Source organism: Taudactylus pleione, unplaced genomic scaffold, assembly GCF_031769625.1.
Source record: "Taudactylus pleione unplaced genomic scaffold, aTauple2 ptg000094l, whole genome shotgun sequence".
Taxonomy (NCBI): Eukaryota; Metazoa; Chordata; class Amphibia; order Anura; family Myobatrachidae; genus Taudactylus; species Taudactylus pleione.
In genome coordinates this window covers 2,296,294-2,321,265 of record NW_028284496.1, presented here as the reverse complement: position 1 = coordinate 2,321,265, position 24,972 = coordinate 2,296,294, and the positions used below count along the sequence as shown (strand labels likewise).

General features: G+C 42.7%; 2 protein-coding genes across 2 annotated transcripts in view; both read left to right on the top strand.

The window, feature by feature from the left end:
- Positions 1-2,818: 2,818 nt before the first annotated feature.
- Positions 2,819-15,876, top strand: LOC148526765 (interferon-inducible GTPase 5-like). Its single transcript, XM_088469856.1, has 2 exons — positions 2,819-2,874; positions 14,511-15,876. The coding sequence occupies exon 2, from the start codon at positions 14,524-14,526 to the stop codon at positions 15,727-15,729; it is 1,206 nt and encodes a 401-aa protein (XP_088325982.1). The 5' UTR covers positions 2,819-2,874; positions 14,511-14,523; the 3' UTR covers positions 15,730-15,876.
- Positions 15,877-22,198: 6,322 nt separating this feature from the next.
- The window catches only part of LOC148526764 (F-box only protein 2-like), a 58,971-nt gene continuing 56,197 nt past the window's right edge, over positions 22,199-24,972 (top strand). The window contains exon 1 of the mRNA XM_088469827.1: positions 22,199-22,219. The gene's annotated coding sequence lies outside the window, so the exon portion shown is untranslated. The remainder of the gene's footprint in view (positions 22,220-24,972) is intronic.

Genomic DNA, 24,972 nt, shown 5'->3' with positions numbered 1-24,972 from the left:
GGAGTGCTTTCGGCTCTGTCTCGTCGCAAGCCCGATGGTCGCGATGGTCTTGACCATCGCGACCGTCTTCCTGGCCACTCGCTATAGCTGTGGTCACCCACAGCTATGCGAGCGTTCAGGAGGCCACTCTAAAAATAGAGAAGGACGGCCTTGATTCAGAGCGAGCGCTCTGTCAGAGCATCCGGCTCTGAATCAGGGCCAGAGTTGCAAGTGTTTGAGTCAGGAAAAATTATGTGAGTTAAAAGTTTTTATTAAGTCCTAGGAGCATATATATTAATAAGCTGGAAAGGAGGGGGAATTGTGGGAGGGTCACGGGGGGGTGATCACATGGGTTGGTGAGCTGACGGCTTCTCACTGTGGGCCTGATTCAGAGCTGGACGCTCTGAACGAGCACTAGCTTTGAAACGGGGCGTTTTATGACCACCCACAGCTATTGCGAGCGGCCAGGTTGATGGTCGCGAAGGTCAAGACCATCGCGACCATCGTGCTTGCGATGAGACCCTTGTGGTAGGGTCTCATGGCCACAAGCCCCAGAAAGCTTCTCACTGGTGATGTCAGTGGGGCCACCCCCAAACGGCAGGTGTTCCTTCGGGAACGCCTCTGTTTGGCTAGCCACCCCCCCTGCCCGCCTACCAAGCGGGGCGAGCGGTCAATCACCATCCACAGCTCATCCCCTTTGGTGCGAGACCCAGAGCGACGGAGCACCTGTTGCTAGCCAGGTCTCGCGCATGTACACGACGGAGCTGGCTCCGTCGTGCACAAGCCCAGTGGGCAAACATCGACCCGGTTGCGAGCGCTCAGTGCTTGCGACCGGGTCTGAATCAGGCCCTGGTTTTTTTGCAGAAAATACAGTGAAGTGTGTGTGAAGTGGATTTGCAGGGAAAGAGCTATATAGCAAGCTCTGGGCCTGATTCTGACCGGTCGCAAGCATTGAGCACTCGCAACCGGTTCGATGGTGGCCCAGAGTGCCCATGTGTGAGACCCGGATAGCGACGAGCAATCCGTCGCTCCGGGTCTCGCACCACAGGGGATGTGCTGTCGATGTTGAGTGACAGCACGCCCCCTTTGGTGGGTGGGCCGGGGGGGTGGCTGCCCAAACGGACATGTTCCCATGAGAACGCCTACCGCTTGGGGCTGGCCCCACTGACATCACTTGTCAGGGCTGGGCTTTGTTTTTTTCAGAACGGCCTCCTGGCCGCTCGCATAGCTGTGGGTGTCCTCCCACAGCTATAGTGAGCGGCCAAGATGATGGTCGCGATGGTCAAGACCATCGCAACCATTGGGCTTGCGACGAGACCCTTGTGGTAGAGTCTCGTTGCCACAAGCCCCAGAGTGCTTTCGGCTCTGACAGAGCCGAAAGCACTCCCACTGACATCACTTGGGTATGCCTCCATCTCGGCAGCCACGCCCCCGGCCCGCCCACCAAAGGGGGCGTGCTGTCACTCAACATAGACAGCACGCTCCCTTTGGTACGAGACCCGGAGCAACGGATTTCCCTATCTGGGTCTCACGCATGCGCACAACGGAGCCGGCTCCATAGTGCGCATGCGCACTGGCCCACCATCGACCCGCTTGCGAGCGCAGCGGGTCTGAATCAGGCACACTGTTTCCTGTTCTTATGATGCTACTATTTAAGGAGGTCACAATGTATCTAGGATAGCCAGAATTATCTTTTTTTTTTTTCTTTTCTTTCCAACATTCACATACAGGCGATTTTTTTAATTCTGTATTAAACAAGCATATGTTTGTCAGTAATTGCAGACAGCCATTTAGATTCCCTGTACTTTAGACAAAATGACCACTTTCTAATTAGCTAGCATAGTTTACGTTATTTCTCTGGTGCTTTATAGTGGCTAGCTGCATCCCTTGATATTAGTGCATAGGGGATTATTAACTTGCCAATCACATCAATTACTGGTCAGTATACTATATGAGGGTTGAGATTCCCCATGTTGCAGGCTGACTAGCTGCTATATTTTTCTGGCAGGCTTCCTGACTGGCTATTCTTTATTAGTTGCATAGTACACATGGGTACTGAAAGGAGAAGTGGACATTTGCTCCCATAAATTTCTAGATTTTCATTCCAACCAACCAAGTAGTTGGATGATTGGATGAAAGTTGGTCTAGTGTAAGGCCAGCTTAAAGGTGCCTACACACTTGGTGATGTTCTCACGATCCAACGATGTGTCCGATTTCCCCTTGAACTCTCCCCAGCAGCTCCCCGGCAGTCATGGGCATGATTTGGTGTCCAATGTGACAAACGATCTATCGTGCCTCCTAACTATTCCAGTGCATCGTGACTGAGATTGTCAGATCTGCCCTACAGCATGGCAGATCTGAAGATGTGATGTACGACCAGCGGGTACGTGCATCGGTATCGTGATTGTGAGTGGATACTCATGATTTGGGGATATTTTACACGATTTGTAGTCACGATTCGTTGGAATCGGGCAAATCGTGTAAAATATTGCCAAGTGTGTAGGCACCTTTACAGTATTTCCTGCTAAAACTCAGGAGAATAGGTCTTTATTTAATAAATAGAGCACTTTGGTGTATGTAATAGGGTGCTGAGTTCTGAATTTGGTGAGCCCTGTGTGAGATGTTTTAAAATAGCAATTATTTAACAGACAAACTCAAACTGGTTTTGCCTGTTAAATCACTACTACTTTAAAACATCGGGTAGTCTTGCACAGGACTCGCTAATGTCAGAACGGCGCAGCCTATTATATTTACCTCTTGGACTTGTTCCAATCCTGCAAACGATGTAATCATTAACTAAAACTTTCCTCTCAGTGAAAACGAAACTTCTTTCAGGCTGTAGGAGAGTTTGGAAGAGATACAGACGGACACAGCCAGATTATAAGATCCAGAAAGGTAAAATCTTTCTACGTGATTTATTTCTTATAAAGTGGGAAATGTTAGTGAGGTGGGAGTCAGGAGGGTTACAGGGAAGTAAAAACTGATATCTCACAAAGATATACTTTTATTTAATTACCAGAGAAACACCTGGTGACTAATAACATTAGGTTACTATAGACCTGGCAATGCCCATCTCTGCTGAAATGTAACTAGAATGTGCAAAATGTATCACATAATTAAAGAAAGGGATTTCTACCAGCAAAGCAGGGAATACCACTAACATGTACCTTCTACACCTCATTATCTAATTATAATAAGCGGATGATGATAATGATGACGATTAGCCTTTGTTCAGGTTTTTTTTCAGATGCAAAACAGGGTAAACAAAGTAACAGAATAACAAAATACATTTGAAAATGTAAAAGTGCTGTTTTAGTAGTAACATATTACATGGCTGATCTAGTGGAACAAAGGGAAGGGATATAGCAATAGGCAAGATGGACTGCTATGCTAATAAGAGTTTAGGTATTTGGGAAATACCAGTTCAGGCAGAGATCTGGTAGGTAAGTACAAATAAGTTGGTTTAGAGGGAGCATTTGAAGCAATGTATGCATTGGAAGAGACTTATAGAATGAGGGAGAGGATTCCATGGGTTAGGGGCAGCATGGGAGAAGTATTGGAGACAGGAGTGAGAAGTGGTAAACAGTGGGGAGGAAAAGGGGGCAATCACCAGTTAACCAGAGAAGTTGGGATTGCAATTGGGAACAGCATCACTCATATTGGTAAAGCTGGGCATCCACTATACAATTATCTGTCAGATATCTGTCCAATCTGGCCGGTTGGAATGAAAACCTGGTAATGTATGGGAGCAAATGACAGTCGATCATATGGTTTTAAATACTGGAAAACGGACAAAAAACAATTGTTCAAATTGGTTAAATGTGTGTTTTAAGTTTTAACGAATTTGTCTGAACAACCATTTTTGTCTGTTTACCAGTGTTTGTGAGCAAATTATGTATAGTATGTAATTTGCTCCCATACATTACCAGATTTTCATTCCAACCAGCCAGATTGGACAGATATCTGACAGATAATTGTATAATGTATGCCCAGCATTAGTATTAATATTTGTTGCTGTAAAGGACTTGGTATATGAAGTCACAAATGAAGCACAATGATGCGTGGCATGAGGTATGGCGGACTCACTCATTGCGGCCCTCGTTTTTTTTGTTTTTTTACCCAGGTTAGCATATGAGTCGCACATACAGTAGCAGCTGCATGCAATGTCTATACAAGCATCTAGGGTACCCAGGCATTGTACTTTATTCACCTTAAAAACGGAAATAAATTGCTTATTTTGCAAAAAAAAAAGTGTGTGGCGGGACCAGGGGTGCCGAGAGGGGGGGGGGGGGAGTGGGTATTAATTGGCTGGGCTAGAGTTTGCTGGATGAGCCCAGCAAGGGCTCGGGCCCGGTGCCGCCCCCCCCCCCCCGTTGTACATCACAGCAGCCCAGCACATGCTGCTTTGTTCTGGGCTGCACTGGGAGACTGCTTGTGGCAGCTAAGCAGCAGCCACAGTAGTCTCCTATGCATGTGGGGGGAGTGTTCACACTGATCGTGCCCCCCCACTGGCTATGTGTCGGGCTGAGGGGCTCACTGTGCCCCCCTCCCCAGCGTGCAGCGCCGCATCACGGTGCTGCAAAAAAAAATAAAAAATTCTCCTAATGGAGCATGACCACGCCTCCTGGAATTAGGCCACGCCCCCTTTACCCAGGCCCAGCACCGTTATCGGCGCGCCTGGACGAGACACATGGCGCAGCATTGTCGTAATGTCTGTAGTGTGCCAAACAGGGCTATTTGGCACAATTTGAGGCTAGCTGTATGAGCACATGTCTGTAGTTCTGCTGATGTGTTACATAGTTACAGCTACATATAAATAATGTTATTTGTTTTTCCCAAAGCCTTTCACCGTTTGCTTGTTTTTATTATCTGAAGGACCCTCAATGATTTTAATCTCAATTGGTATTGCAGACAACTTTACCACATTTATAGCATCCTGTGGGTGCATTAGTCATTAGGAATCCAATCTGTCCCTCTATTGAAACTTAATAGAAAGGGATGGGCTGGTGCCACTAGTGCACCAGGTGTATAGACCGGTATACCGTATGCAGAGCCATAACTAGACTTTTTGGAGCCCTGTGCCAGAAAGAGCATTAGCGCCCCCCTAATTTTTCAAAGGGACATAATGCACCCAAAAAAGGGCCATGGCCTCAAGGGGAAGGGCCAGGGAAGAGATAGGAGAGGCCAGGAGATGCTGGGGATGAATAAAAGGAAGCTACAAGCAAGAATGATAATAAACATAAATTTGACAGGCCCAAACAGCGCCCCCTGCCCTGTGGTGCCCTGTGTGATGGCACTGGGCGCACTACCCTAGCTACAGCCCTGACCGTATGTATGTGAATGTAAATAGCTGTGTCACTAATAATGTCATGAGAAAATTATATATAACCGGTGGTTCACCCAAGAGTTATGGAAACAGTTTGAATTTCAATTAGGGGATATAACTATTTGGTTGGGGCACTCTTGTCAAAGTCTTTAAACTTAACTTTTATTCAAATACCTAATACATAGGTCAAAGTGAACAAAATAAACACTAACATACTGTATACCGATTAATCTACAATATAAAAGCGAAAATTTGTCCTTCTGTCTTTCTATATAAATCCACAGTTTACAAGCCAAGTTTGTGAAATTTTACATTCGAGTGTATTAAAACACGGCGTAGGCAACTAAAAATTTTTTTAAATTAATTACTGTTCATTTTTAATTAATTAAAAAACACAATTTTTGCATAGCATTCGCCCTCTACACGTCAGGTACGGAATTAGAAAAAGATTTAGCTTGATCTCTCATGGTACTACACCTAAAACACCAAAGAAGAATAAAAGCACTGTCCTGTTTGGTTTATTGTTATATGCAGATTTGGACACCATTCTTCTTGGGCCATCTGCAAGGTCAATAATAAAAATATTAAAATTTTATTTTTGTTTAATTCATAATTTTATATTATAACATGCATTTTGCTACATACTAAGGAATTATGAACATTTATTCTGTAACCTATAATCTAAGTCTCTAAACATCATTTACTATGGCTCTCACGTGGAGTTTACAGTACCTTTTAAATGCTGTATGAATTTATAACCACTATTGATATTAAGCTAGGCTTATTATGAGTCTGAATCAGTGGCGTAACTACTGCCCCCGCAGAACCTGCTGTGGCTTGGGGGCGCGGAGTCTTCTGGGGCAAGGTGGCTTGGGGGCTGCAGATTCCATGAAGACTAGCCAACTGTATTGGAATCTGCTGAAAATGGCCTCCCGCCGCCTAGGAGGAGATAGATGCTAGAGGTCCTACTGGACCTATAGCATCTGTTAGGCAAGCGCATAGCGCCGGGAATGCTGGCGCTGCCAGGAGAAGATGCCGAAAGCTGCATCTTCTCCCATAAAACTCCTGGCAACAAGCATGAAACCCTTGGCAATGAGCATGAAACCCCTGGCAATGAGCATAGAACGTTAAAAGGAAAGAGAGAAAGGAATGTCCTCTTTGTTGGCGCACTATTGAATCAATGTACTATTAATGTACAATTTATTTTTGTTCTTATATAAGCCCCAAAGTATAAATTCACCAATTATATTATTAATGCAGTGGTTGGGGGGTGCTGCCTGAGGACAATATTGAATAAATGTTAAAAGGAAATAGAGAAAGGAATGTCCTCTTTGTTGGCGCACTATTGAATCAATATAAAATATAACTTTTAATATTAATGCTTAAAATGGAAAAACACACAAAGTGAAATATGCTTGCAAACAAAAAATTGTGAATTAAAAAAATATTAAATGAATATTGCTTGTGTGTTGTGTCTCTATATAAATTATCAGAAAAATAAATAATTACCCATCTTATGTCCACCTTAACATGCACCATCAAATGAATCCTCTGGAGCTAAAATAAGTTTCAATAAGAGGATAGTATGTACTACTAACGTAAACTTTAGCGCAGCTGGTTACACTTCTCACTGCTACAATAATATCCGTTTAATAACAGTTCTTCTATATAGAAACAAAGGCCCTGATTCAGACCCACTCGCGAGCGGCTGTCCGCTCGCAAGTGGGGTCGATGTTCTGCACTGAGCATGCGCACGATGGAGGGAGCTCCGTCGTGCGCATGCGCCAGACGCGACGAGCGAAGGAAAGTCCTTCGCTCATTGTGTCTGATCAAAGGGGGCGTGCTGTCGATGTTGATTGACAGCACGCCCCCTTTGGTGGGCGTGCCGGGGGCGTGCCTCCCTGACGGGGGCGTTCCCACGGGAATGCCTCCCGTCAGAAGCCGGCCCACTGACATCACTAGTGATGTCAGTGGGAGTGATTTTGGCTCTGATAGAGATTCACACTGATAACTCTATCAGTGTGAGATTCACACTGATAACTGATAACTCTATCAGTGTGAGATTCACACTGATAACTCTATCAGTGGCTCCGGCTCGCAGTTTCGATGGTCGCGATGGTCACGACCATCGCAGCCATCAAAATGCACGCTCGTATAGGCTGTGGGTGGTGACCCACTGCTATACGAGCGTCCAGGAGGACGCTCCATTTTTATGGAGGGCGGCCCTCATTCAGAGCGTGCGCTCTGCTCAGAGCGTACGGCTCTGAATGAGGGACAAAGTAGCTAAATTAGTCACAGCAAAGTTATCAGTGTGAATCTGTATAAACCACTAGATGGCACTGTTGTTGTAATTAGCTGTATACAGGGCTGCCATTAGAAATTGTGGGGCCCAGGACTTACAAAATAGGCAGGGCCCCCCCTCCCCCTTCCCCTGCTACCGCTAAGTCTCATGTGTCAAGACTTACCTTATCGTCTCGAAGAATGCTCCTTCCTTCTGGCTTCTCCTCCAGGTCTTGCTGGTGCTGCTCCCCACACGCCGCAGCTCCTCTGACCTCCAGCAGGGTGGCATGATGTCATAACGTCATGTGCGCCGACTCCAAAGGGAAAAAAATGAATGAACAAGGGCAGAGGCAAACGCAAGATTTTCTGAGGGGCGGAGGGGGCTCTTGTATGTATGTATATATATATATATATATATATATATATATATGCAATGTAGGAGGCGGGACTCGGGTCACAAATAAAGCGCTTGTAGGCAGGTATAGAACCACCAACGTTTCGGAGTACTTTATTCCTCCGTTTTCAAGGTACAATAACATACAATACATAAAGACACTTACTTTATACATCCAACACCCCACCACGTGTAACGCGGCTCCTGGCTTCCGGTAACTCCCAATCCGACAGCGCCTACAATCGGCGTCATCAGTGAGGGACCGTAACCATGGTAACCGCTAAACACAAATCATAATGATCGTGCATACAAATCTCCAGAAAGGGTATATACATACAAGAAAGTTATCCAGTAGTCCAAAAACATTAATACTTAGCTTACTGTCTATAACCTGAGGGCCTACATTAAATACAGTGTGTTCCCGCACTCCATTAAGATATTTTATTTTAATCCATATAGTAAGCATATCATGTTCCATGTTATAATAAAATAACTCTATTTGTAGAAAATCATTGTATACTAGTACATTCTATCTCAATACAGAAATATATCCATCCTACTAATATCAATTAAATGAAGTCTGTTAGCATAATACATATCACAAAATTGATGATAAACATTGCATACTATATCAGGCTATATCAACTTCTCCACTGCTTATGTTCTACTCACAAAAAACAATGCAAGCCCAGAGTTTCATTTAAGCCCTTAGGCGACATAGTGCCCAAACGGTGAATCCACCGTGTTTCGCACTGCAATAGTTTCATAGATCTATCACCCCCTCTAATCAATTTAGGTATGTGATCAATGATGACATACTTCATAGTAGCTACACTATGCCCCGCTTGTACATAATGGCGCGCCACCGGTTGGTCACTACCACCTGTAGATAAGGCTGCACGTATGGCAGACCGGTGTAAGGCCATTCGTTCTCTAAGTGTCCTATCCGTCTTGCCTACATAGGCAAGACCACATGGACATGTCAAGAGGTACACGATAAATCTAGTAGTACATGTGACTCGGTGTCGGATAGAAATTTTTTTGCCACTGAAAGGGTGACAAAAACTGTCAGTAGCAGTGAGATAACGGCACGTCAGACAATTCAGGCACTTGAAGCATCCATTGTTAGACCGCAAAAAATGACTACTCGTATTTGCTATATAAACATCTCATCGGCCTGAGAGGGGGAACGTTAACTCCCCCCTCCGGCGCTACCAGCTAGAGACAGCAGCGCATCAGCCTAGTGCTCATGCGCTGTGTCTCTGTCCCGGCCGGCTCCACTGAGCATGCGCTGGATCTCGCAAGTATCGCGAGATCCCCGCATGCAGCCTGGAGCCGGCAGCAGGGACAGCGCTGTCCCTGCTGTGGGGATAGGCTAGCGCCAGGCTGTAGCTGTCTATAACGTCAGCTACAGCCGGCCGAACGGTCAGACGATCTGACCGTTCGTACATAGCCCAGGCTATCAGCGCTGCTATCTTGTAGATAGCAGCGCCGATAATGACAGGGGCACATAGCGCCCCTGTCATTTACCGCCCAGACCCCCGATCATACATCGGGGAGAAGCGGTATCAGCGCACATGACGTGCGCTGATTCCGTTTCTGGGCTTCATACATCTTCCCCAGGGGCATATAGCGCCCCTGTCATTTACTGCCCAGACCCCCGATCATACATCGGGGAGAAGCGGTATCAGCACACATAACGTGCGCTGAAACCATTTCTGGGCTTCATACATCTACCCCAATGTGTGCTATTCCCCTTTGTGCCCTTAATAGGTTGCATATATTCCTACATACTATTTATGCTGCTAACACCGACACAGCAGTGATCCACGATGTTGATATAGTTAAAAATGTTATAACCTAGCAACATGTTTGGGCACTAGGAAATTGATACCACCCAACCACTGATTAGTTAATTTTTATGATAAGTGCAGTGCTGAGCGCAACACTAAACAAACTTTATGTAAATAGTTATGGGTGATATATACACACCAATAAACTGTATTTTCTAACATAGCGTCTGTACCATAGTCTAAGCAGCACTAAGCGGAATCCAGTTACTCTAAGTAATTTGCTGCTTTTTGCCTAGCACGTTTATGAACATACCTGAACTATACAGCTAATTACAACAACAGTGCCATCTAGTGGTATATACAGATTCACACTGATAACTTTGCTGTGACTCATTTAGCTACTTTGTTTCTTTATAGAAAAACTGTTATTAAACAGATATTATTGTAGCAGTGAGAACTGTAACCAGCTGCGCTAAACTTTACGTTAGTGGTACATACTATCCTCTTATTGGAACTTATTTTAGCTCCAGAGGATTCATTTGATGGTGCATATGAAGGTGGACATAAGATGACTAATTACTTAATTTTCTGATAATTTATATAGAGACACAACACACAAGCAATATTCATTTAATATTTTTTTAATTCACAATTTTTTGTTTGTAGCATATTTCACTTTGTGTGAGTTTTTCCATTTTAAACATTAATATTAAAAGTTATATTTTCCATTGATTCAATAGTCCGCCAACAAAGAGGACATTCCTTTCTCTATTTCCTTTTAACATTTATTCAATATTGTCCTCAGGCAGCACCCCCAACCACTGCATTAATAATATAATTGGTGAATTTAAACTTTGGGGCTTATATATGAGCAAAAATAAATAGTACATTAACTGGTGCAGAAGTGTCCCTATCCCCCTTTCCCAACTGAACGAGCATAGAACCCCTGGCAATGAGTGTGAAACCCCTGGCAACGAGTATGGAACCCCTGGCAACGAGTATGGAACCCCTAGCAACGAGTATGAATCCCCTGGCAACAAGCATGAATCCCCTGGAAATGAGCATTAGACCTCTGACAATGGGCAGATAATTTAAAAGTATTTCGAAGCCTTACTGTGGGTCAAATATGTAAGTGGCACTTTGGTAATGGTTAGGTCTAGACTACACAGCTCCAAGGGACCAGTGATGTCACACCCACGTGACCTGTCATCAAAGGGGGAGGTGCAAGGATGATAACGGGGGTCCAAAACTGTCCCCTCGTGGGCTCGCTATGCTCACCGCGCTTTGGGCACAGTGGCTCGCTCTGCTCGCCACAAGAATGTATTCCCCCTCTTTGCCCATGTGAATGGTAACACAGGAGCGATCTGGCCCTCCTGCAGTGGTCACGTGACACAGAGGTCCTTTCTCCACATAGGATCTAGCAGCAACCCTTTGGGGGTAATAGGCATTACAGTGTGTGGCATAATGTGTAAGGGGCATTATGGTGTGTGGCATAATGTGTAAGGGGCATTACTATAACAAGGAAAAATTACAAATACTGTAAACTGTCTATGGGGGTGGGGGCACATTTTTTACTTTTGCACTGGGAGCCAAATTGCGTATCAATGGACCTGTATTAATTTTACCAAAATGGCATGGGGAGAGGGGGGGGTCAGAAATTTTTGGCAGGGGGGAGCAAAATTATAGTTACATCACTGGTCTGAATATTGTAAAAATTGCTATCTGCATCCAAGAGAAGAGATCCATATGATTTACAATTAGGCCCATAAAGATGGCAACTATACTGGGATGCAAAAATGCAGCTCTGCAGCACAATTTTTTATTTATACTTGCTCATGCATCAGCTTACACAACTAGATGGTGTCAATAGTGGTGACCAAACTCTTTTGTCTACCTCCTTGGTTGCTGGACCGCACTATGGAACACACAGAGGCTACTTCCGGTTCATTCCTTTGTCAGCCCCTGAAGGGTAAAACCGATTGGACGAATCTTATACACCGTGGAGACACTGAATGCTGGAAACAGCTGCACAAGGAACTGGAAGTAGTTGCTGTGCATTTCATAGTGCGATCCAGCAACCAGGAAGTACACAGTCATCCTGGTATCAGAGCAACAGAAGCTCTTGGCCGTGTTTACACTGTACATCCAACAAATTTTGAATGCTTCTATCTCCGAAGTTTGCTTTGCACTGTTACAGGTCCTACTTCCTTTGAAAACCGTAGGACTGTTGATGGGGAAGTTTGTCACACTTTTCATGAGGCCTGCCTAAGGAGAGGTTTGTTGGAGGATGATGTGTAAACAAACATTCTTAAAATCCCAGGCAACGCCGGGTACTCCAGCTAGTTTAAAATATAACACACAGAATAGTGATATCCACATATAATATAATAAGACTCGCTAGGGTTTTGAAAGTAGTTTTGCTAAAGGTAAGTATATCAAAATCCTCTTTTATAGTATAGGTGGAAAAGATATATTTCCTCCAGTGTGCAAGGTTTCTGCTGTTGGTCATGTACCAATTGGCAGTCCATGAGAGTGCTAGGTGCACATATATCAATGTATTTTAATTTTAATGCTGCATCTGTTGTTTGGTCTGGGTTAATGAATCCCTAAAAGGGGTAACCCCTGTGGCAGATAAGATTACAGATAGATGAGTGGTTAACTAAATCTGGTCAATATGAATCAGAATAAATGCTCTCCATATCCGCTAAAGAGGAAATTATTAGAAAAAGAGCTGTAACCAGACATTTTAGTGTATTGTTCCAGAAATAGCTTTGGAAACCCCCCTAACGTAGACAGTGACAGTGTGCGCGGGCAAAAGAAGTAGTATGGTCTTGCCGGGAAAGGGTGTGGCCACACTATAGTACCACCCAGGGGTGTCTCAAGAGAGGAGGGGGCCCGTGTGCACTCCCCATGAGGGCCCCCCTCCACTCTCCCCGGTGGCAGACTGATGCGGCTGGCCAGCCACCGGAGAATTAGTAGACTCCGGGCACTAGAGTGTGCCCGGAGTCTACTGAGCAAGTGCAGAACGCCGGCAAAATGGCAGTGGCGGCCATTTTCCGGCGTTCTGTGCATGCGTAGAATACTCTGGGCACTAGAGTGTGCCTGGAGTCTACTGCACATGCGTAGAAACCCCTGAAAAAATGGCCGTGGCGGCCTTTTGCCGGTGTTCTGAGCAGCGCTGACACCCAATGGGACCACAGACAGGTGAGTTTAAAATAATATGGGTGCAGGGTGTGTGGGGCCCCCTGGACCCGAGCGTCCCATGTGCCCCGCACACACTGCACCCATTATAGATACGCCACTGGTACCACCAGTTTAAATTATGCCACACAGTACTTAGGGTTAGGCACCACCGGGGAGGCTAGGGAAAGGGAAGTTAGGGTTAGGTGCCACTGGGGGGAGGTTAGGGTTAGGCACCCACCTGTGGTTTGACTAATGCTGACAGCTGCACCCTGACAAATGATTGTGATTGCCAGTTTATGTGTTAGAGGTCTGCTGTTCGGTATTTACTTAAATGTTTGTTATGTACACATTGTCCCTTATGAAAGTGAGTACAAAGCACTGAAATATTGGAAGAAAGGTTTGGATTGTAATTTAAACTTTTGTGGAGTCTCTGAGTATCATTTTTATCATTTATATCTAGTATACAATTTTGCATTTCTTATCTGTTTCAGTGGCACTAGGACAAATTACTGTATATCAGAATGTCAGAGTAATTACCAGAATTTCTGATTTTTGTATAATATCTGTATCTGTAGAAAGCATGGCAGTCCACAAGTAAAGTCAAATACCAACGTGTTTATTTTAAGCTTAGAAGCAGCAGATACACCAACATTTCAGGCAACACAATAGCCCTTTGTCAAGTGCAATAGCACATATATGGAAACCTCCCTTTATGGCCATAATGTCGAAAGTTAAAATGTTGATATGTTCATCATGTTGACATTCAGTATATCAATACTGATGAGATGTGGACATGGTTAGAATGTTCGCACTGTCTTTTCAGATAAGCCAAACCCTAACCCTAAAATTAACTCTAACCCTACACCTATCCCCAAAACCTAAGCCTAACCCTTGATATTCTGTCAATGTCAACATTTTCCAGATGTCATATAGTTGACTTTCACTATGATTTTTAACATGGAATCGGTATGTAATGCCACCTTATCTATGTCTGGCAGCATAGATCCACTCTCACCCTCCTAACCCTAACCCTCCCTTAGTGGTGCTAAAACTTCCAGGGTGGTGCCTAACTCTAAGACCACCCAAGGGTGCATAAACCTAACCCCCCTCCTGCACCCTAAGCCTCCCGGGGAGGTGCCTATCCCTAACCTCCACCCTGGTGGTGCCTAACCCTAACCCTCCCCAGGTGGGGTGCTTAACCCTAAGTCCCCCCGGGGTTTCCTAAACTTAACCCCACCCCCATGGCTACATGCCACAATTCCCCACTTACCTTCGTTTGGAATGCCAGCCATCTGGATTTCGGTGTCTGGCCAAAGGAAGGCATCTCGGGATGTAGATGCCTATCTTTAGTGGCAGGTTGGGATTCCATCAGTCAGCATTCCAGACGCTGGTAATTGAATTGTATCCCGTTAACATAGTGAAAGTCAACTATATGACTGAATATTGCATAAATAAGCTACTCATGTCATATAGATATGCAAGATACAATTCTCCATTATGGTTTTTAAAAACAGTTCCTGAATTCTCACACAGAAATTCTTTTACTTTCGTTTAGGTAACAATTTCAAATGGATCCTTCTGAACGTTTTCATATGATCTCAGATGAGGAAGTGCAGGAAATTAACTCTGCACTAGAAGAAGGTGATCTCTGTAAAGCGGCTGAAAAACTCAGTGAATCATTAAATGAAATAGAGAATGCCCCATTAAACATTGCAATAACAGGAGAAACGGGATCAGGAAAATCAACTTTTGTTAATGCCATCCGTGGAATAGATGATGATGAAGAAGAAGGGGCTGCTAAAACAGGTGTGGTGGAGATCACGAAAGAGCCAATAGCTTATTCACATCCACAGTATAAAAACGTGACCTTTTGGGATCTTCCCGGGATAGGGTCTCCAAATTTTAATCCAAGCATTTATCTTCAGTCAGTTGAGTTCAGTCGATATGACTTTTTCATTATCATATCATCGGAACGCTTCAGACACAATGACATGCAGCTGGCAAAGGAGATCCAGGCCATTGGGAAGAAGTTCTACTTTGTGAGATCAAAGGTTGACTCTGACTTGAATGCCTCTAAAATACGTAGGAAGAAGACATACAATGAGGAGAACATATTGGAAGAGATTCGGCAGAACTGCATTGACAGTCTCCATGATGGAGGAATCGATGATCCACACGTCTTCCTCCTCTCCCTCCTGGAACTAGACAAGTATGACTTTAACCGTATGCAAGAAACTCTACAACAGGAGCTTCCAAGTCATAAGAGACATATATTCCTGCTGTGTCTGCCCAACATATCTTTACCAATCCTAGAAAGAAAAAGAAAGGCATTGAAGAAGGAGATCTGGAGATGGGCCTTATTGTCATGTGCAGTTGCTACAGTTCCTGTTCCAGGCCTCTCTGTAGTGTGTGATGTTGGGATCCTAGTTAAACAAATTAAAAAATATCTGAAAGCTTTTGGCCTGGATCAAAGTTCTCTCCAAAAACTGGCCAACAAATTTGGCAAAGATGTTCGCGAGTTGAAGTCTGTGATAAAGTCATCTTTAGTAATTAAAGAAATAAATAAAGAGCTTGTCACCAATCTCTTAACTAGAGGATCAGTTGCATTACTCATGTGTGTTGAATATGCACTCAGCAATATCCCAGTGATTGGCACTATGGCAGCAGGAGCCATCTCATTCGGTACCACTTATTGGTGGCTCTTTAGTTCTCTAGAAGAAATTGCGGAGGATGCAGTGCGGGTTATCAGGAAAGCCATAGATTCTCCTGTGTAGACTTTTTTTTCTTTCCTCTAGATAGAAAAACAATATAGTAAATAGTAAATAATTTGATGAGGGTTATTTAAAGGGGTTCACTGTGTAAACATTGTGTAGCATATGTTAACAGCGCATTAGAGATGAGCAGTTCAGTTTTGCTGAAAACCGAACAAACCTGGACACTGGGGTGCCAAATCAAACAGTCCCAGTTCAGACAATTTTTGAGCTTTCTGAGTAGAACAAAAGTCTCAGCTCGGGTTTACCCATAAGTTTGGATCTATGATCTTAAAACCAGGTCTCTGGTTTTGGATTGCATGTAAACATCAATTATCAATTTTAAAGAAAACCAAAACACAGGTGGTTTTGCCAAAACCATATCAAGGGGGTCCACGTACATCTGTAACTAGAAGGACTACTGAAGGAACAAAGTTATTGATACTCTGTCTATTCTACATGAAATCCAGTAAGTGTACATGTACAATGTGGTTCCTGGTTATTTATTTTGTGTGGATTAAGGAAAAGGGATTTCCCACTCACTAACAGCGTGACCCATGATATCACTTTTTGAAGTGTTTTCATCCACTTTATGATTAACTTTCTATCTATATATTGTCCTTATTTATGTGTTTATTCTTTCCCTTTTGGAGGCATAACAAATTTCAACCGGAGAACGTGATAAGCAGTGACCAGTACGGACCTTGAACTGTATGGGGACTCTTTGATCATTCAATCTGTGTGTTATTGAAGCTCCAGAAAAAGGTTGTACTCTATTATTTTTTTATATTATTAATAACCTCAATAAATATAATTTTCAGCTTATCATAGACTGAAAGGTATGGGATTCGTAGGTGAAGATAGATGTTGATGATTAGAGTGAATAGGATAGATGTTTAAATGAAATGATTAGGCAGTAAGAATGATGTATAGTGTGATGTGAGAAATGTCTCTTTACGGTATAAATAATAATTAGGACGGTGTTTCAGTGTTGTAAGTCAGTGGAAAAATCTGGAGAAGGCTCTTTGATATTAAATTGTGTGAGTTTTCTTGGGGTGGTTAAATAGAAAATAAAAGGATTTTGAGAACGGCAGAATGGTACAAGATAGACTATCTCACAGATGAAACAAGTATAAAAGCAGAGAAAGGGCAGTAAATAATAAGAAATTAACCCTTTGCTGCAGAGAAAGAGTCCCACTTATGCATGCACTCGTCAGCAGCTTTGAGCGAGGTTATAAAAACACAAAATTTGTCTGCCTGACATGACGGCACCGGGAGGAAGACACAAATTCAATAATCAATAAATATTTTGGGGAGGGGAGTGGTTCGGCTAAGTATGGAGCAGGCAGCAGCTCCTGCCATTAATCCTGCATTTCTCTTGTTTTCCTGGTGTTCCCAGCTTGAAATTTTCACCAAAGGTGACTTATCCCTGCCTGTACCTCCGGGAGTGGGTTGGTCATGATCGGTGCCCAGGAGGGGTTCTCATTGGCTCCGTTGTTGTGGGCAGCCTACTGCAGTGCTGGTTGTCTGGGCTATGTCTCCTCTCCTGGTCCCTTTCCCTTCTGTTGACCCCTGCAGCTGGCAGAATTTGACCACTGTAGTGCCTTTGTAGGCTGCACAGATCTCTGTATTAACTGTTAGTGTGTCCTGACTTTCTACATACTCCTGCTGCCATCTTGTGGCTGAGTAGGTTGTTACATCTACATATAAATACACACTGTACCTGCAGCAATATATCCTGGAATTTTATATTCTTCTGCTGGAACCCTTTGGCTTATTAGCCTGTGATTTATGTATCTAACCACTCACTGTGCCTGGAGTAGCATATATTGGCAGTCTACAAACTCCAACTGGAACTGTGCGACTATTTAACTTGTGATTTGTGCATATAACTACTCACTATATTTGCAATTGTATACCCTAGTACTCGCTACCCCACGGCTGGAATTTTGTGACTAAGTAACCGGGGACTTGTGCATATTATCTGTGTTGGTGTGCTTCTGCCTTTTAAATTATGGTTTCTACAGTATGACAAACCACCCTGTCTATGGGGAAGTCAGGTCAGGTGGCTGGTGCTGCAGCAAGATTAGAGAAGTTTGCCTAATCATCTCAAGCTACTTCTCCAACAAATCCCCTGGTGCCTGATCCCTGTTCACCTCCACACTCCTCTGAGAGTGCTCCTCAATCCACCCAACACATTTTTGCAGGCAATCACTACATCTGAGCAGCGTGTTACAAATAAAACTGGGCAATTACAGGTGGACATTTCATTACTTTGCCATGATATTAGCAAGTAAACTATAAACATAATTTGCAATGGATGTTTCATTAGAAAACACATCTTGTTCATTTTTTGGATTTTTAAACTCAACAATGACACACTGATCATGCCATGTAAAAGTAATGTTGTCACGGGGGGAGTCTTCAGTCTCAGGGGCCTGGACATTTACTGAAATCCTGCCTATATTCCACCCTCTGGCTTTGGGTAACACCCATGTCTCATTGGGCAAGGCAAGGCATCATCACCACCCCTTCACTTAGCGACACCCCTTTTAATGGGTACTTAGACACTTCCTGGTTTTCATTCATTACACAGTGCATGGCAAGCGGGACAGTGACTGGTAATTCAGGAATACCATCACTCACCTCAGGAGTACAACAAACCATTGGCATTTTGTTAGAAACCTCATTTGCATTCAATTTTGACATATTCCATGAATTCATAGGTTTCTATATTTGTTTACATTTTGTCAAATCATCAGACATTTTCATCACACAATCACTTCTCTGGTCAATCACATTTTATGTAGTGTGATTACATTGCTCAATATCTGCTGAAATTCTATCTGTGTAACTTCACACACTTCTCTGTGTATCTCTAACTCACTCATTTCTGTACCGACTGCTGTGTGTAAATGAGCACCTGACATTTCAACTTTTACTTCTAAAAGCTCACTCCCCCAGAAATCTCAGAAACACACAATGGCAAAATTTCATCTTCTGATTCAAAATCATTTGCTTTTAAAAATCTCAAATTACAACTCTGTAAAGGTATCCCCAAACTCATTGGATTAAATTGAGATTTCTTAACACATTTCTGAAATTCATCAACTTTTTCTGTAATCTACCTTTTGCAATTTTCACATGTTTTAACAATTTGCAAAGCATTTTTTTCTATTCTTTTTTTAAAAGACACAGTGTACAGGACAGCAAGAGAAAAAGCAAAATATCATATTGCCTTTACAGAATCAGTCGATTGGTCACAAACTATTTAACCCTTTCGATCCCACTTCTCGACACCAAGTGCATAAAGGTGGGTTTCGTTCTGATTGAAATTAAAAGTACACACATGTGACCATTTGAGTGAGTACAAATGAACACACTTTATTTACAAGTAACAAACAACATACAAAGTATACAGTATACTCAACTTTTGTCTATATATTCAGATGACACCAGTAATTTATCCTCTTCAACATAAGATTTACTTCATCATGGGAGCCCTCGTTTCACAATGCCCAGGCAGTTCAATTCACATTGCAGGCACCGTACTGCAGTCTCAGGTCCATGCATGAGCCAAAAAGCCTTTGTCTTGGTCTTGATATATATACCCTAGTATGGGTGTTGGCGTTACGGATCTTAAGCCCATATTAGTTACAGTAAATACTGGGTACCAAGCACTGATTGGTACAACATAGCATGGACCATTCTTATATCTTGCACATGCTCTGTAAGCACTAAGATATACTCTGACAAAGAAATACAGTTATGACATTCTAGAATGTCTGGAGATAAACTCTCAAAGCCCCTTTGTCTAGAGAAAATGGGCATCACTGTCGATAACCCATAATGCTTAGCGTCTCTACACATCTTTCAATGGTTACCCCACTGGAATGTGGCTAACTGTCTACTGATGACACCATATAAGCTATGAATGGCTCATTATACATCTCTGATAGTGACAGGTACAAGTTGGGCCTCAATATATGGCTTGTTTGACCTCAAAAGGTGAATCTGACAAGTCTATGGATAGACTGCAACTAAAATCATTTTTCAAGCCTCAATGGGGCCTAGCACAGGTTATATGTGTTACAACTTATATGCCTATGTAGAAATAAATTATTTAACCCACTGGTTGCACCCCTCCAATAATATCTCCCACTCTGGTTAAAACTACTGTCAGGCGGTTTGGGTCTAGGGTTCAAACCTCCTCTATATATGCTTTTCTTAATAACTAACTGTTAGATCCCCTCAAACTTAAAAGGGAAGTTGACCTGGGTTCTAAACAATGGTCACAAATTCTAGGCTCGATTAATTTCACCACCCCATGTGTGTGGTACCAGCAGGATTTATTTATTTTTTATGCATAGGGTGTATTATACCCTGCTTTCCTTACAGCGGTCTGGTGTGCATCCCGATGCTAATTGCCCAAGATGTGGGTCAACTGACTCACATCTTTGGCACTAGCTATGTTTTCATTCTGGTCAAAAGGCTGGATGATATTAGGACCATGGCCCCTTCACTTCCCCAGTTAGACCCAAGGATATGTTTATTTGGATTGAATTTGGAGGAATCACACTCATTTATGCTTTATAAGTATACTCTATGCCTTCCTACCCTGGCGAAGTTATAATAGCCAGAGTCTGGTTTGCAGCCGACCCTCCTGATGTTTTTAAATGGAGAGTGCTAGTTTAATGTTGTCATTAAACATGAACAATATCTGCTTAGAAGTCTCAATGCTATGTAACAATACCATTAAAAAATTGTATAGGTGGTGCCAATCCAGGCTGGGTGAAAGGTCTGACAGTCTAGTACCAAGTACCAAGTTTATATTTTCAGATGTTTTTTTGTCGTTTAGACTATTCATGGTCTTGCAAGTGTTACCTATATGTTTATAAATTCCACTATACACATCTTAGCTATAATATGCAATTGCTCCAATTTTACTTTTGTGTATACTTATGACAAAGGTTAAGGTGTATTCTTCTCTTTCTTAAATTGTATTTACTCTCTTATTTTTTTTTTAGTGTATTGATTTTTGTAATGTCTTATCATAATGACGGAAGTGTAATATTTTGTTTGTATTTCTTTGTTTTGTGTTTACTTGAAACACTAATAAAAAATACTTGATTTAAAAAAATCATTAAATATTTTGAACATATATATGTTCGATATTGTCTTCTTTGAAAAAAAATCACAAAGCGGTTTGCGGTCGGATGAAAAAGCATTTTTCTGTTAAGAAATGTTATACTATATGATTAAAGGGCCTATTTATGGGATGTAGTCAAGATCCCAGCGGTCACAATACTGGCTTAGGAATCCCAAAGGTGAGTTTTAGGGTTAGGGTAAGGGTTAGGCACAAGGGGGAGTGTTATGGACAGGGTTGGATTGGCTCACAGGGGTACAGGGGGAATCCCTGGTGGGCCCAACTGTCTGGTGGCCCACCCCCCTCCTCTACGTGTCAGGTTTCAGACCTCAAAGTATAGATTGTTACTATATTAGACAGTCAGTTATCTGGTGTATCAGGATCAATGATCAGCATGGGGGCTTGGTTCCATTCTATAGAAACTACACCAATATTTGCCTAATGGTTAGTCAAATGTCTGTGGTGGATGGCCACACCCCCTCTAGTGGATAACCACACCCCTTAAGCATGGGCCCCTACCACTAATTGACCTGGTTGGTCCTTTATGCCCCAGTCCAACACTGGTTAAGGCTAGGCTGCGGAAGGGGACAGTCAGGGTTAGGGTATGGGAGGGGTGGGTTAGACTGTGGGATAGCATGGTTAGAGTTAGGCTGCTGAACTGGATGGTTAGGGTTAGGCTGCTGAACTGGATGGTTAGGATTAGACTGTGGGATAGGGTGGTTAGAGTTAGACTGCTGAATTGGATGGTTAGGGTTAGGCTGCAGGAGGGTGGGTTAGACTGTGGCATAGGATGGTTCGAGTTAGGCTGCAGAATTGGATGGTTAGGGTTAGGTTGCAGGAGGGGTGGGTTAGGGTTAGAATACTCACCAACAGGCATTGGTATTCTGGAGCCAGCATTGTGACCATCAGGATTCTGACTGCAGGATATCGTATCTAACCCCTATTTAGAAATTAATATTTTGGGGGGTCCTGACAATATTAAGGATCCAAGGCACATATAGGGAAGGGAAAAACCAGCAAGCGCTGGTACCAATGGAAAATGGAAATTGCAGGGTGGTTGAAATACTCCACAAATTGCTGATGAATATAAATTGTCATATAACCAACAATTGGATAAATCAAGAAGTGGAGGTACGCCCAGGAGAGTAATAATATAGGAAAGAAAAAAGGGAAAGCAAGTACTCTATTGGTTTTGGGGTTCTACCTATTATGTAAAAAAAAATATATACATTTTATTGATAGCAGTTGAAACCTCTGCAGAAAAAAAAGCCATTTGGTGAAACGCGCATTTTGATGACGGGAGCCTCCGGTGCACACGAGGAGACTCCACTGTGACACTGCCAAAAGCCTCACGCCTTCTCTTCTCAGGTACTCATTCTTTTTCTGGGACACGCTACTCGCGCCACCTCATGTACTGTTCCCATTGCACTGTTGCATTACATCAGCAGGGTGAGAGTGTCCATTGCAGCAGGCTGACTACCGCTACACATTTGTATATCTATCCTTCACAAGAAGGATTTGGGTACCGCTGACAGCGCACTGGGCATTCACTAAGGGTCACCTTAAATGCCTAACTGCAGCAATCCTGATATCCCCTATCTTTCTCTCTATACTATTATACAGTACTTCTATCTGGCACTCTCGTTTTCTCCACTGACTCACCTGGTACCCTGCTGATTTGTCAGAACCAGGGTGAGTAATGGGGGGACTATAGTAGGTTCCACCTACCTATCTCATACCCTCATAGTATATGCGGAGGGTCCGCTCATGTAAATGGGACACAGCATTTTCACCTTTCCCCTTGCTGTTAGTGAGTGGTATCTTTACTATACTTTTTCTTCAGTTTTATTGTACCTGCAATTCAGCACATATTTACCCTGTGATCACATTATAACCTGCTGTTTTTGTATAAGTTCACCACGCTGTTCTTAGTGACAGTTAGTGGACAATTCCCTGTGAATTACTGATACATTTTCCAACTACATGGATCTAATGATTTATTGATATATGAGTGTCACTGGATTTACGCACTATAGAATTTTCATGTTTCCTGTATTTGTGTACTTTGACAGCTCATATATCTGATCACACTTAGATGGTTTCTTGATTTAATATCACATTATTCAAGATCCTATATGCTATAAATACAAGAATATATACCATCTTTCGTTAACCAGGATTTATGTGCATTGCTTCATTTGTGAGACGGATGATTTAGAAGGCACATGCAGGCGGTCGGCATATGGTCACATATGATATAGAGGAATCAACCCTTAATTATATGCATTGTTTCTATATTTTCACCATGATTTTTTGATTACTCAATATACCCAGTGATATGATTAAGTCACCCTATTTGATTTTCCACGTATTTACTGAGCAATCACAGTGATTATGATGTAAATTATTTAAGCACAAACATCAAGTGATTTGGGAATAACAAACAAACTTGCTATATGATCCCATAAGACACGATCATTATTGCAGAAACGTCTGCCGTGTCAAGGAGAGTAGAGACCTATTGAGTCCAAATAATCCTCTGACCTTACACTATAGGCATTACACCAGGCATTTACTTTATGAGGATGGATAATTGATTGTGTGCCAGTGATGATTGAAAAGAGATCACTAAGGTCTGCTACACCAATATAACACTGCTCATGTTTTCTCACAAGCAAAATATATAACATATTATAGCAGAAACATTAAATGATTTGGAATAATAAATAAACCTGCTATATGACTCCATAAGATACGATCATTCTTGCAGAAACCTCTGCAGTGTCAGAGAGAACAGAGACACATTGTGTTGGATCATTAAGTTACCAAGGGCTCTATTTACTACAATCCGTATTTGTAATGCAGATTGTAGTGTGATATTACCAAGTGAATTCGCATTGCGAATTCAGGCAATATCACAGGGATTTACTTCAAATTCCTTGCAGGGACAGAGCTTGCGGTAAAGCTCTGTCCCAGCGAATCCCCTCCGTAGCCTTATCACAGTATTTTTGCAAAAAATACCGTGACAAGTGCCCCGCGCATGCACCAACTGACCGCCGCTGCTACCCCCCCTGTTGCCAAGCCCCGTCCCATCGCTAAGCTCTGCCCCTTGCAATCGTGGACCCTCCGTGACCCCCCCTCCCTTAATTACACTTACCTGCAGTTATCAGGCCTCCGGTGATGTCCTCTGTTGCTCCCAACATCCCATACTGCACTGGGACCCTGCCAGGTGATGACCGGGCCCCAGTGCAGCATGGGAGATCAGCTGTCTGGAGGGAGGACATCACCAGAGCCCCAAACTCTGGTCCCTGGACTTAGGTAAGTTTGTTTTTTTCTTTTCAATTTTTTTTTTTTTTTACAGTGAATTAGCGTGTGGTCTGTCTAGGCCACAGAGCTGATTACTGGGGCCGGCTCCGGGCTCTGCTCTGCACGTTAGAGCGGAGCAGGAGTCCGGTAACCAGGGGAAACCCTGCATAACGCCACCTACAGGTGGCATTTTTATCACAGGGCTTTCCCCTGTAGTTTTTCACATTTTATTTTTAGTAACTTTGGTTGGATCACATTTCCCATCAGAATTATGGGAAATGCGATCTGCTTACTAAAAATAAGTGATACTTAGGGGTTGGAGTAGAATTTTATGAATTCTACTCCAATTGCCCTTTAGTAACTGTAAGTGATACTAAAATAATGTGAAAAGGGTGTGAAAACACCCTTTTACACATTATTTTAGTAAAAATAATGTTAATAAATAGAGCCCCAAGTAACAACTATAAACCCTGAGATCATAGTAGAGAATCAGAAATAAATTCCAAACTAGTGACTTGAACTAAAAGTCAGTGGCAATTAAAGACCAATAAATAGCAAACACGGATATAACAACATTCCCACAAGGGGTAATACTTAACCCCTTATTAATCAAACTATGAGAAATAATTAAATATCTCATAAGAATTAAATTGATTGCAGAAACACTTATGTAAGGAAAATCACAAATTGGTGACGTGGAGGCACTCCTCCTAAGTGGAAGATTTTAAAAACTATTTATGTTTAATTGCACAGTTATTATTTTAATAGTTTGCTAATATTTTACAAAATAACTTAAATTAAAGTTAAGTTTTATT

What these genes read in the sequence shown, in the direction of transcription:
- LOC148526765 (XM_088469856.1), top strand. Translation starts at nt 14,524, where the DNA reads ATGGATCCTTCTGAACGTTTTCATATGATCTCAGATGAGGAAGTGCAG.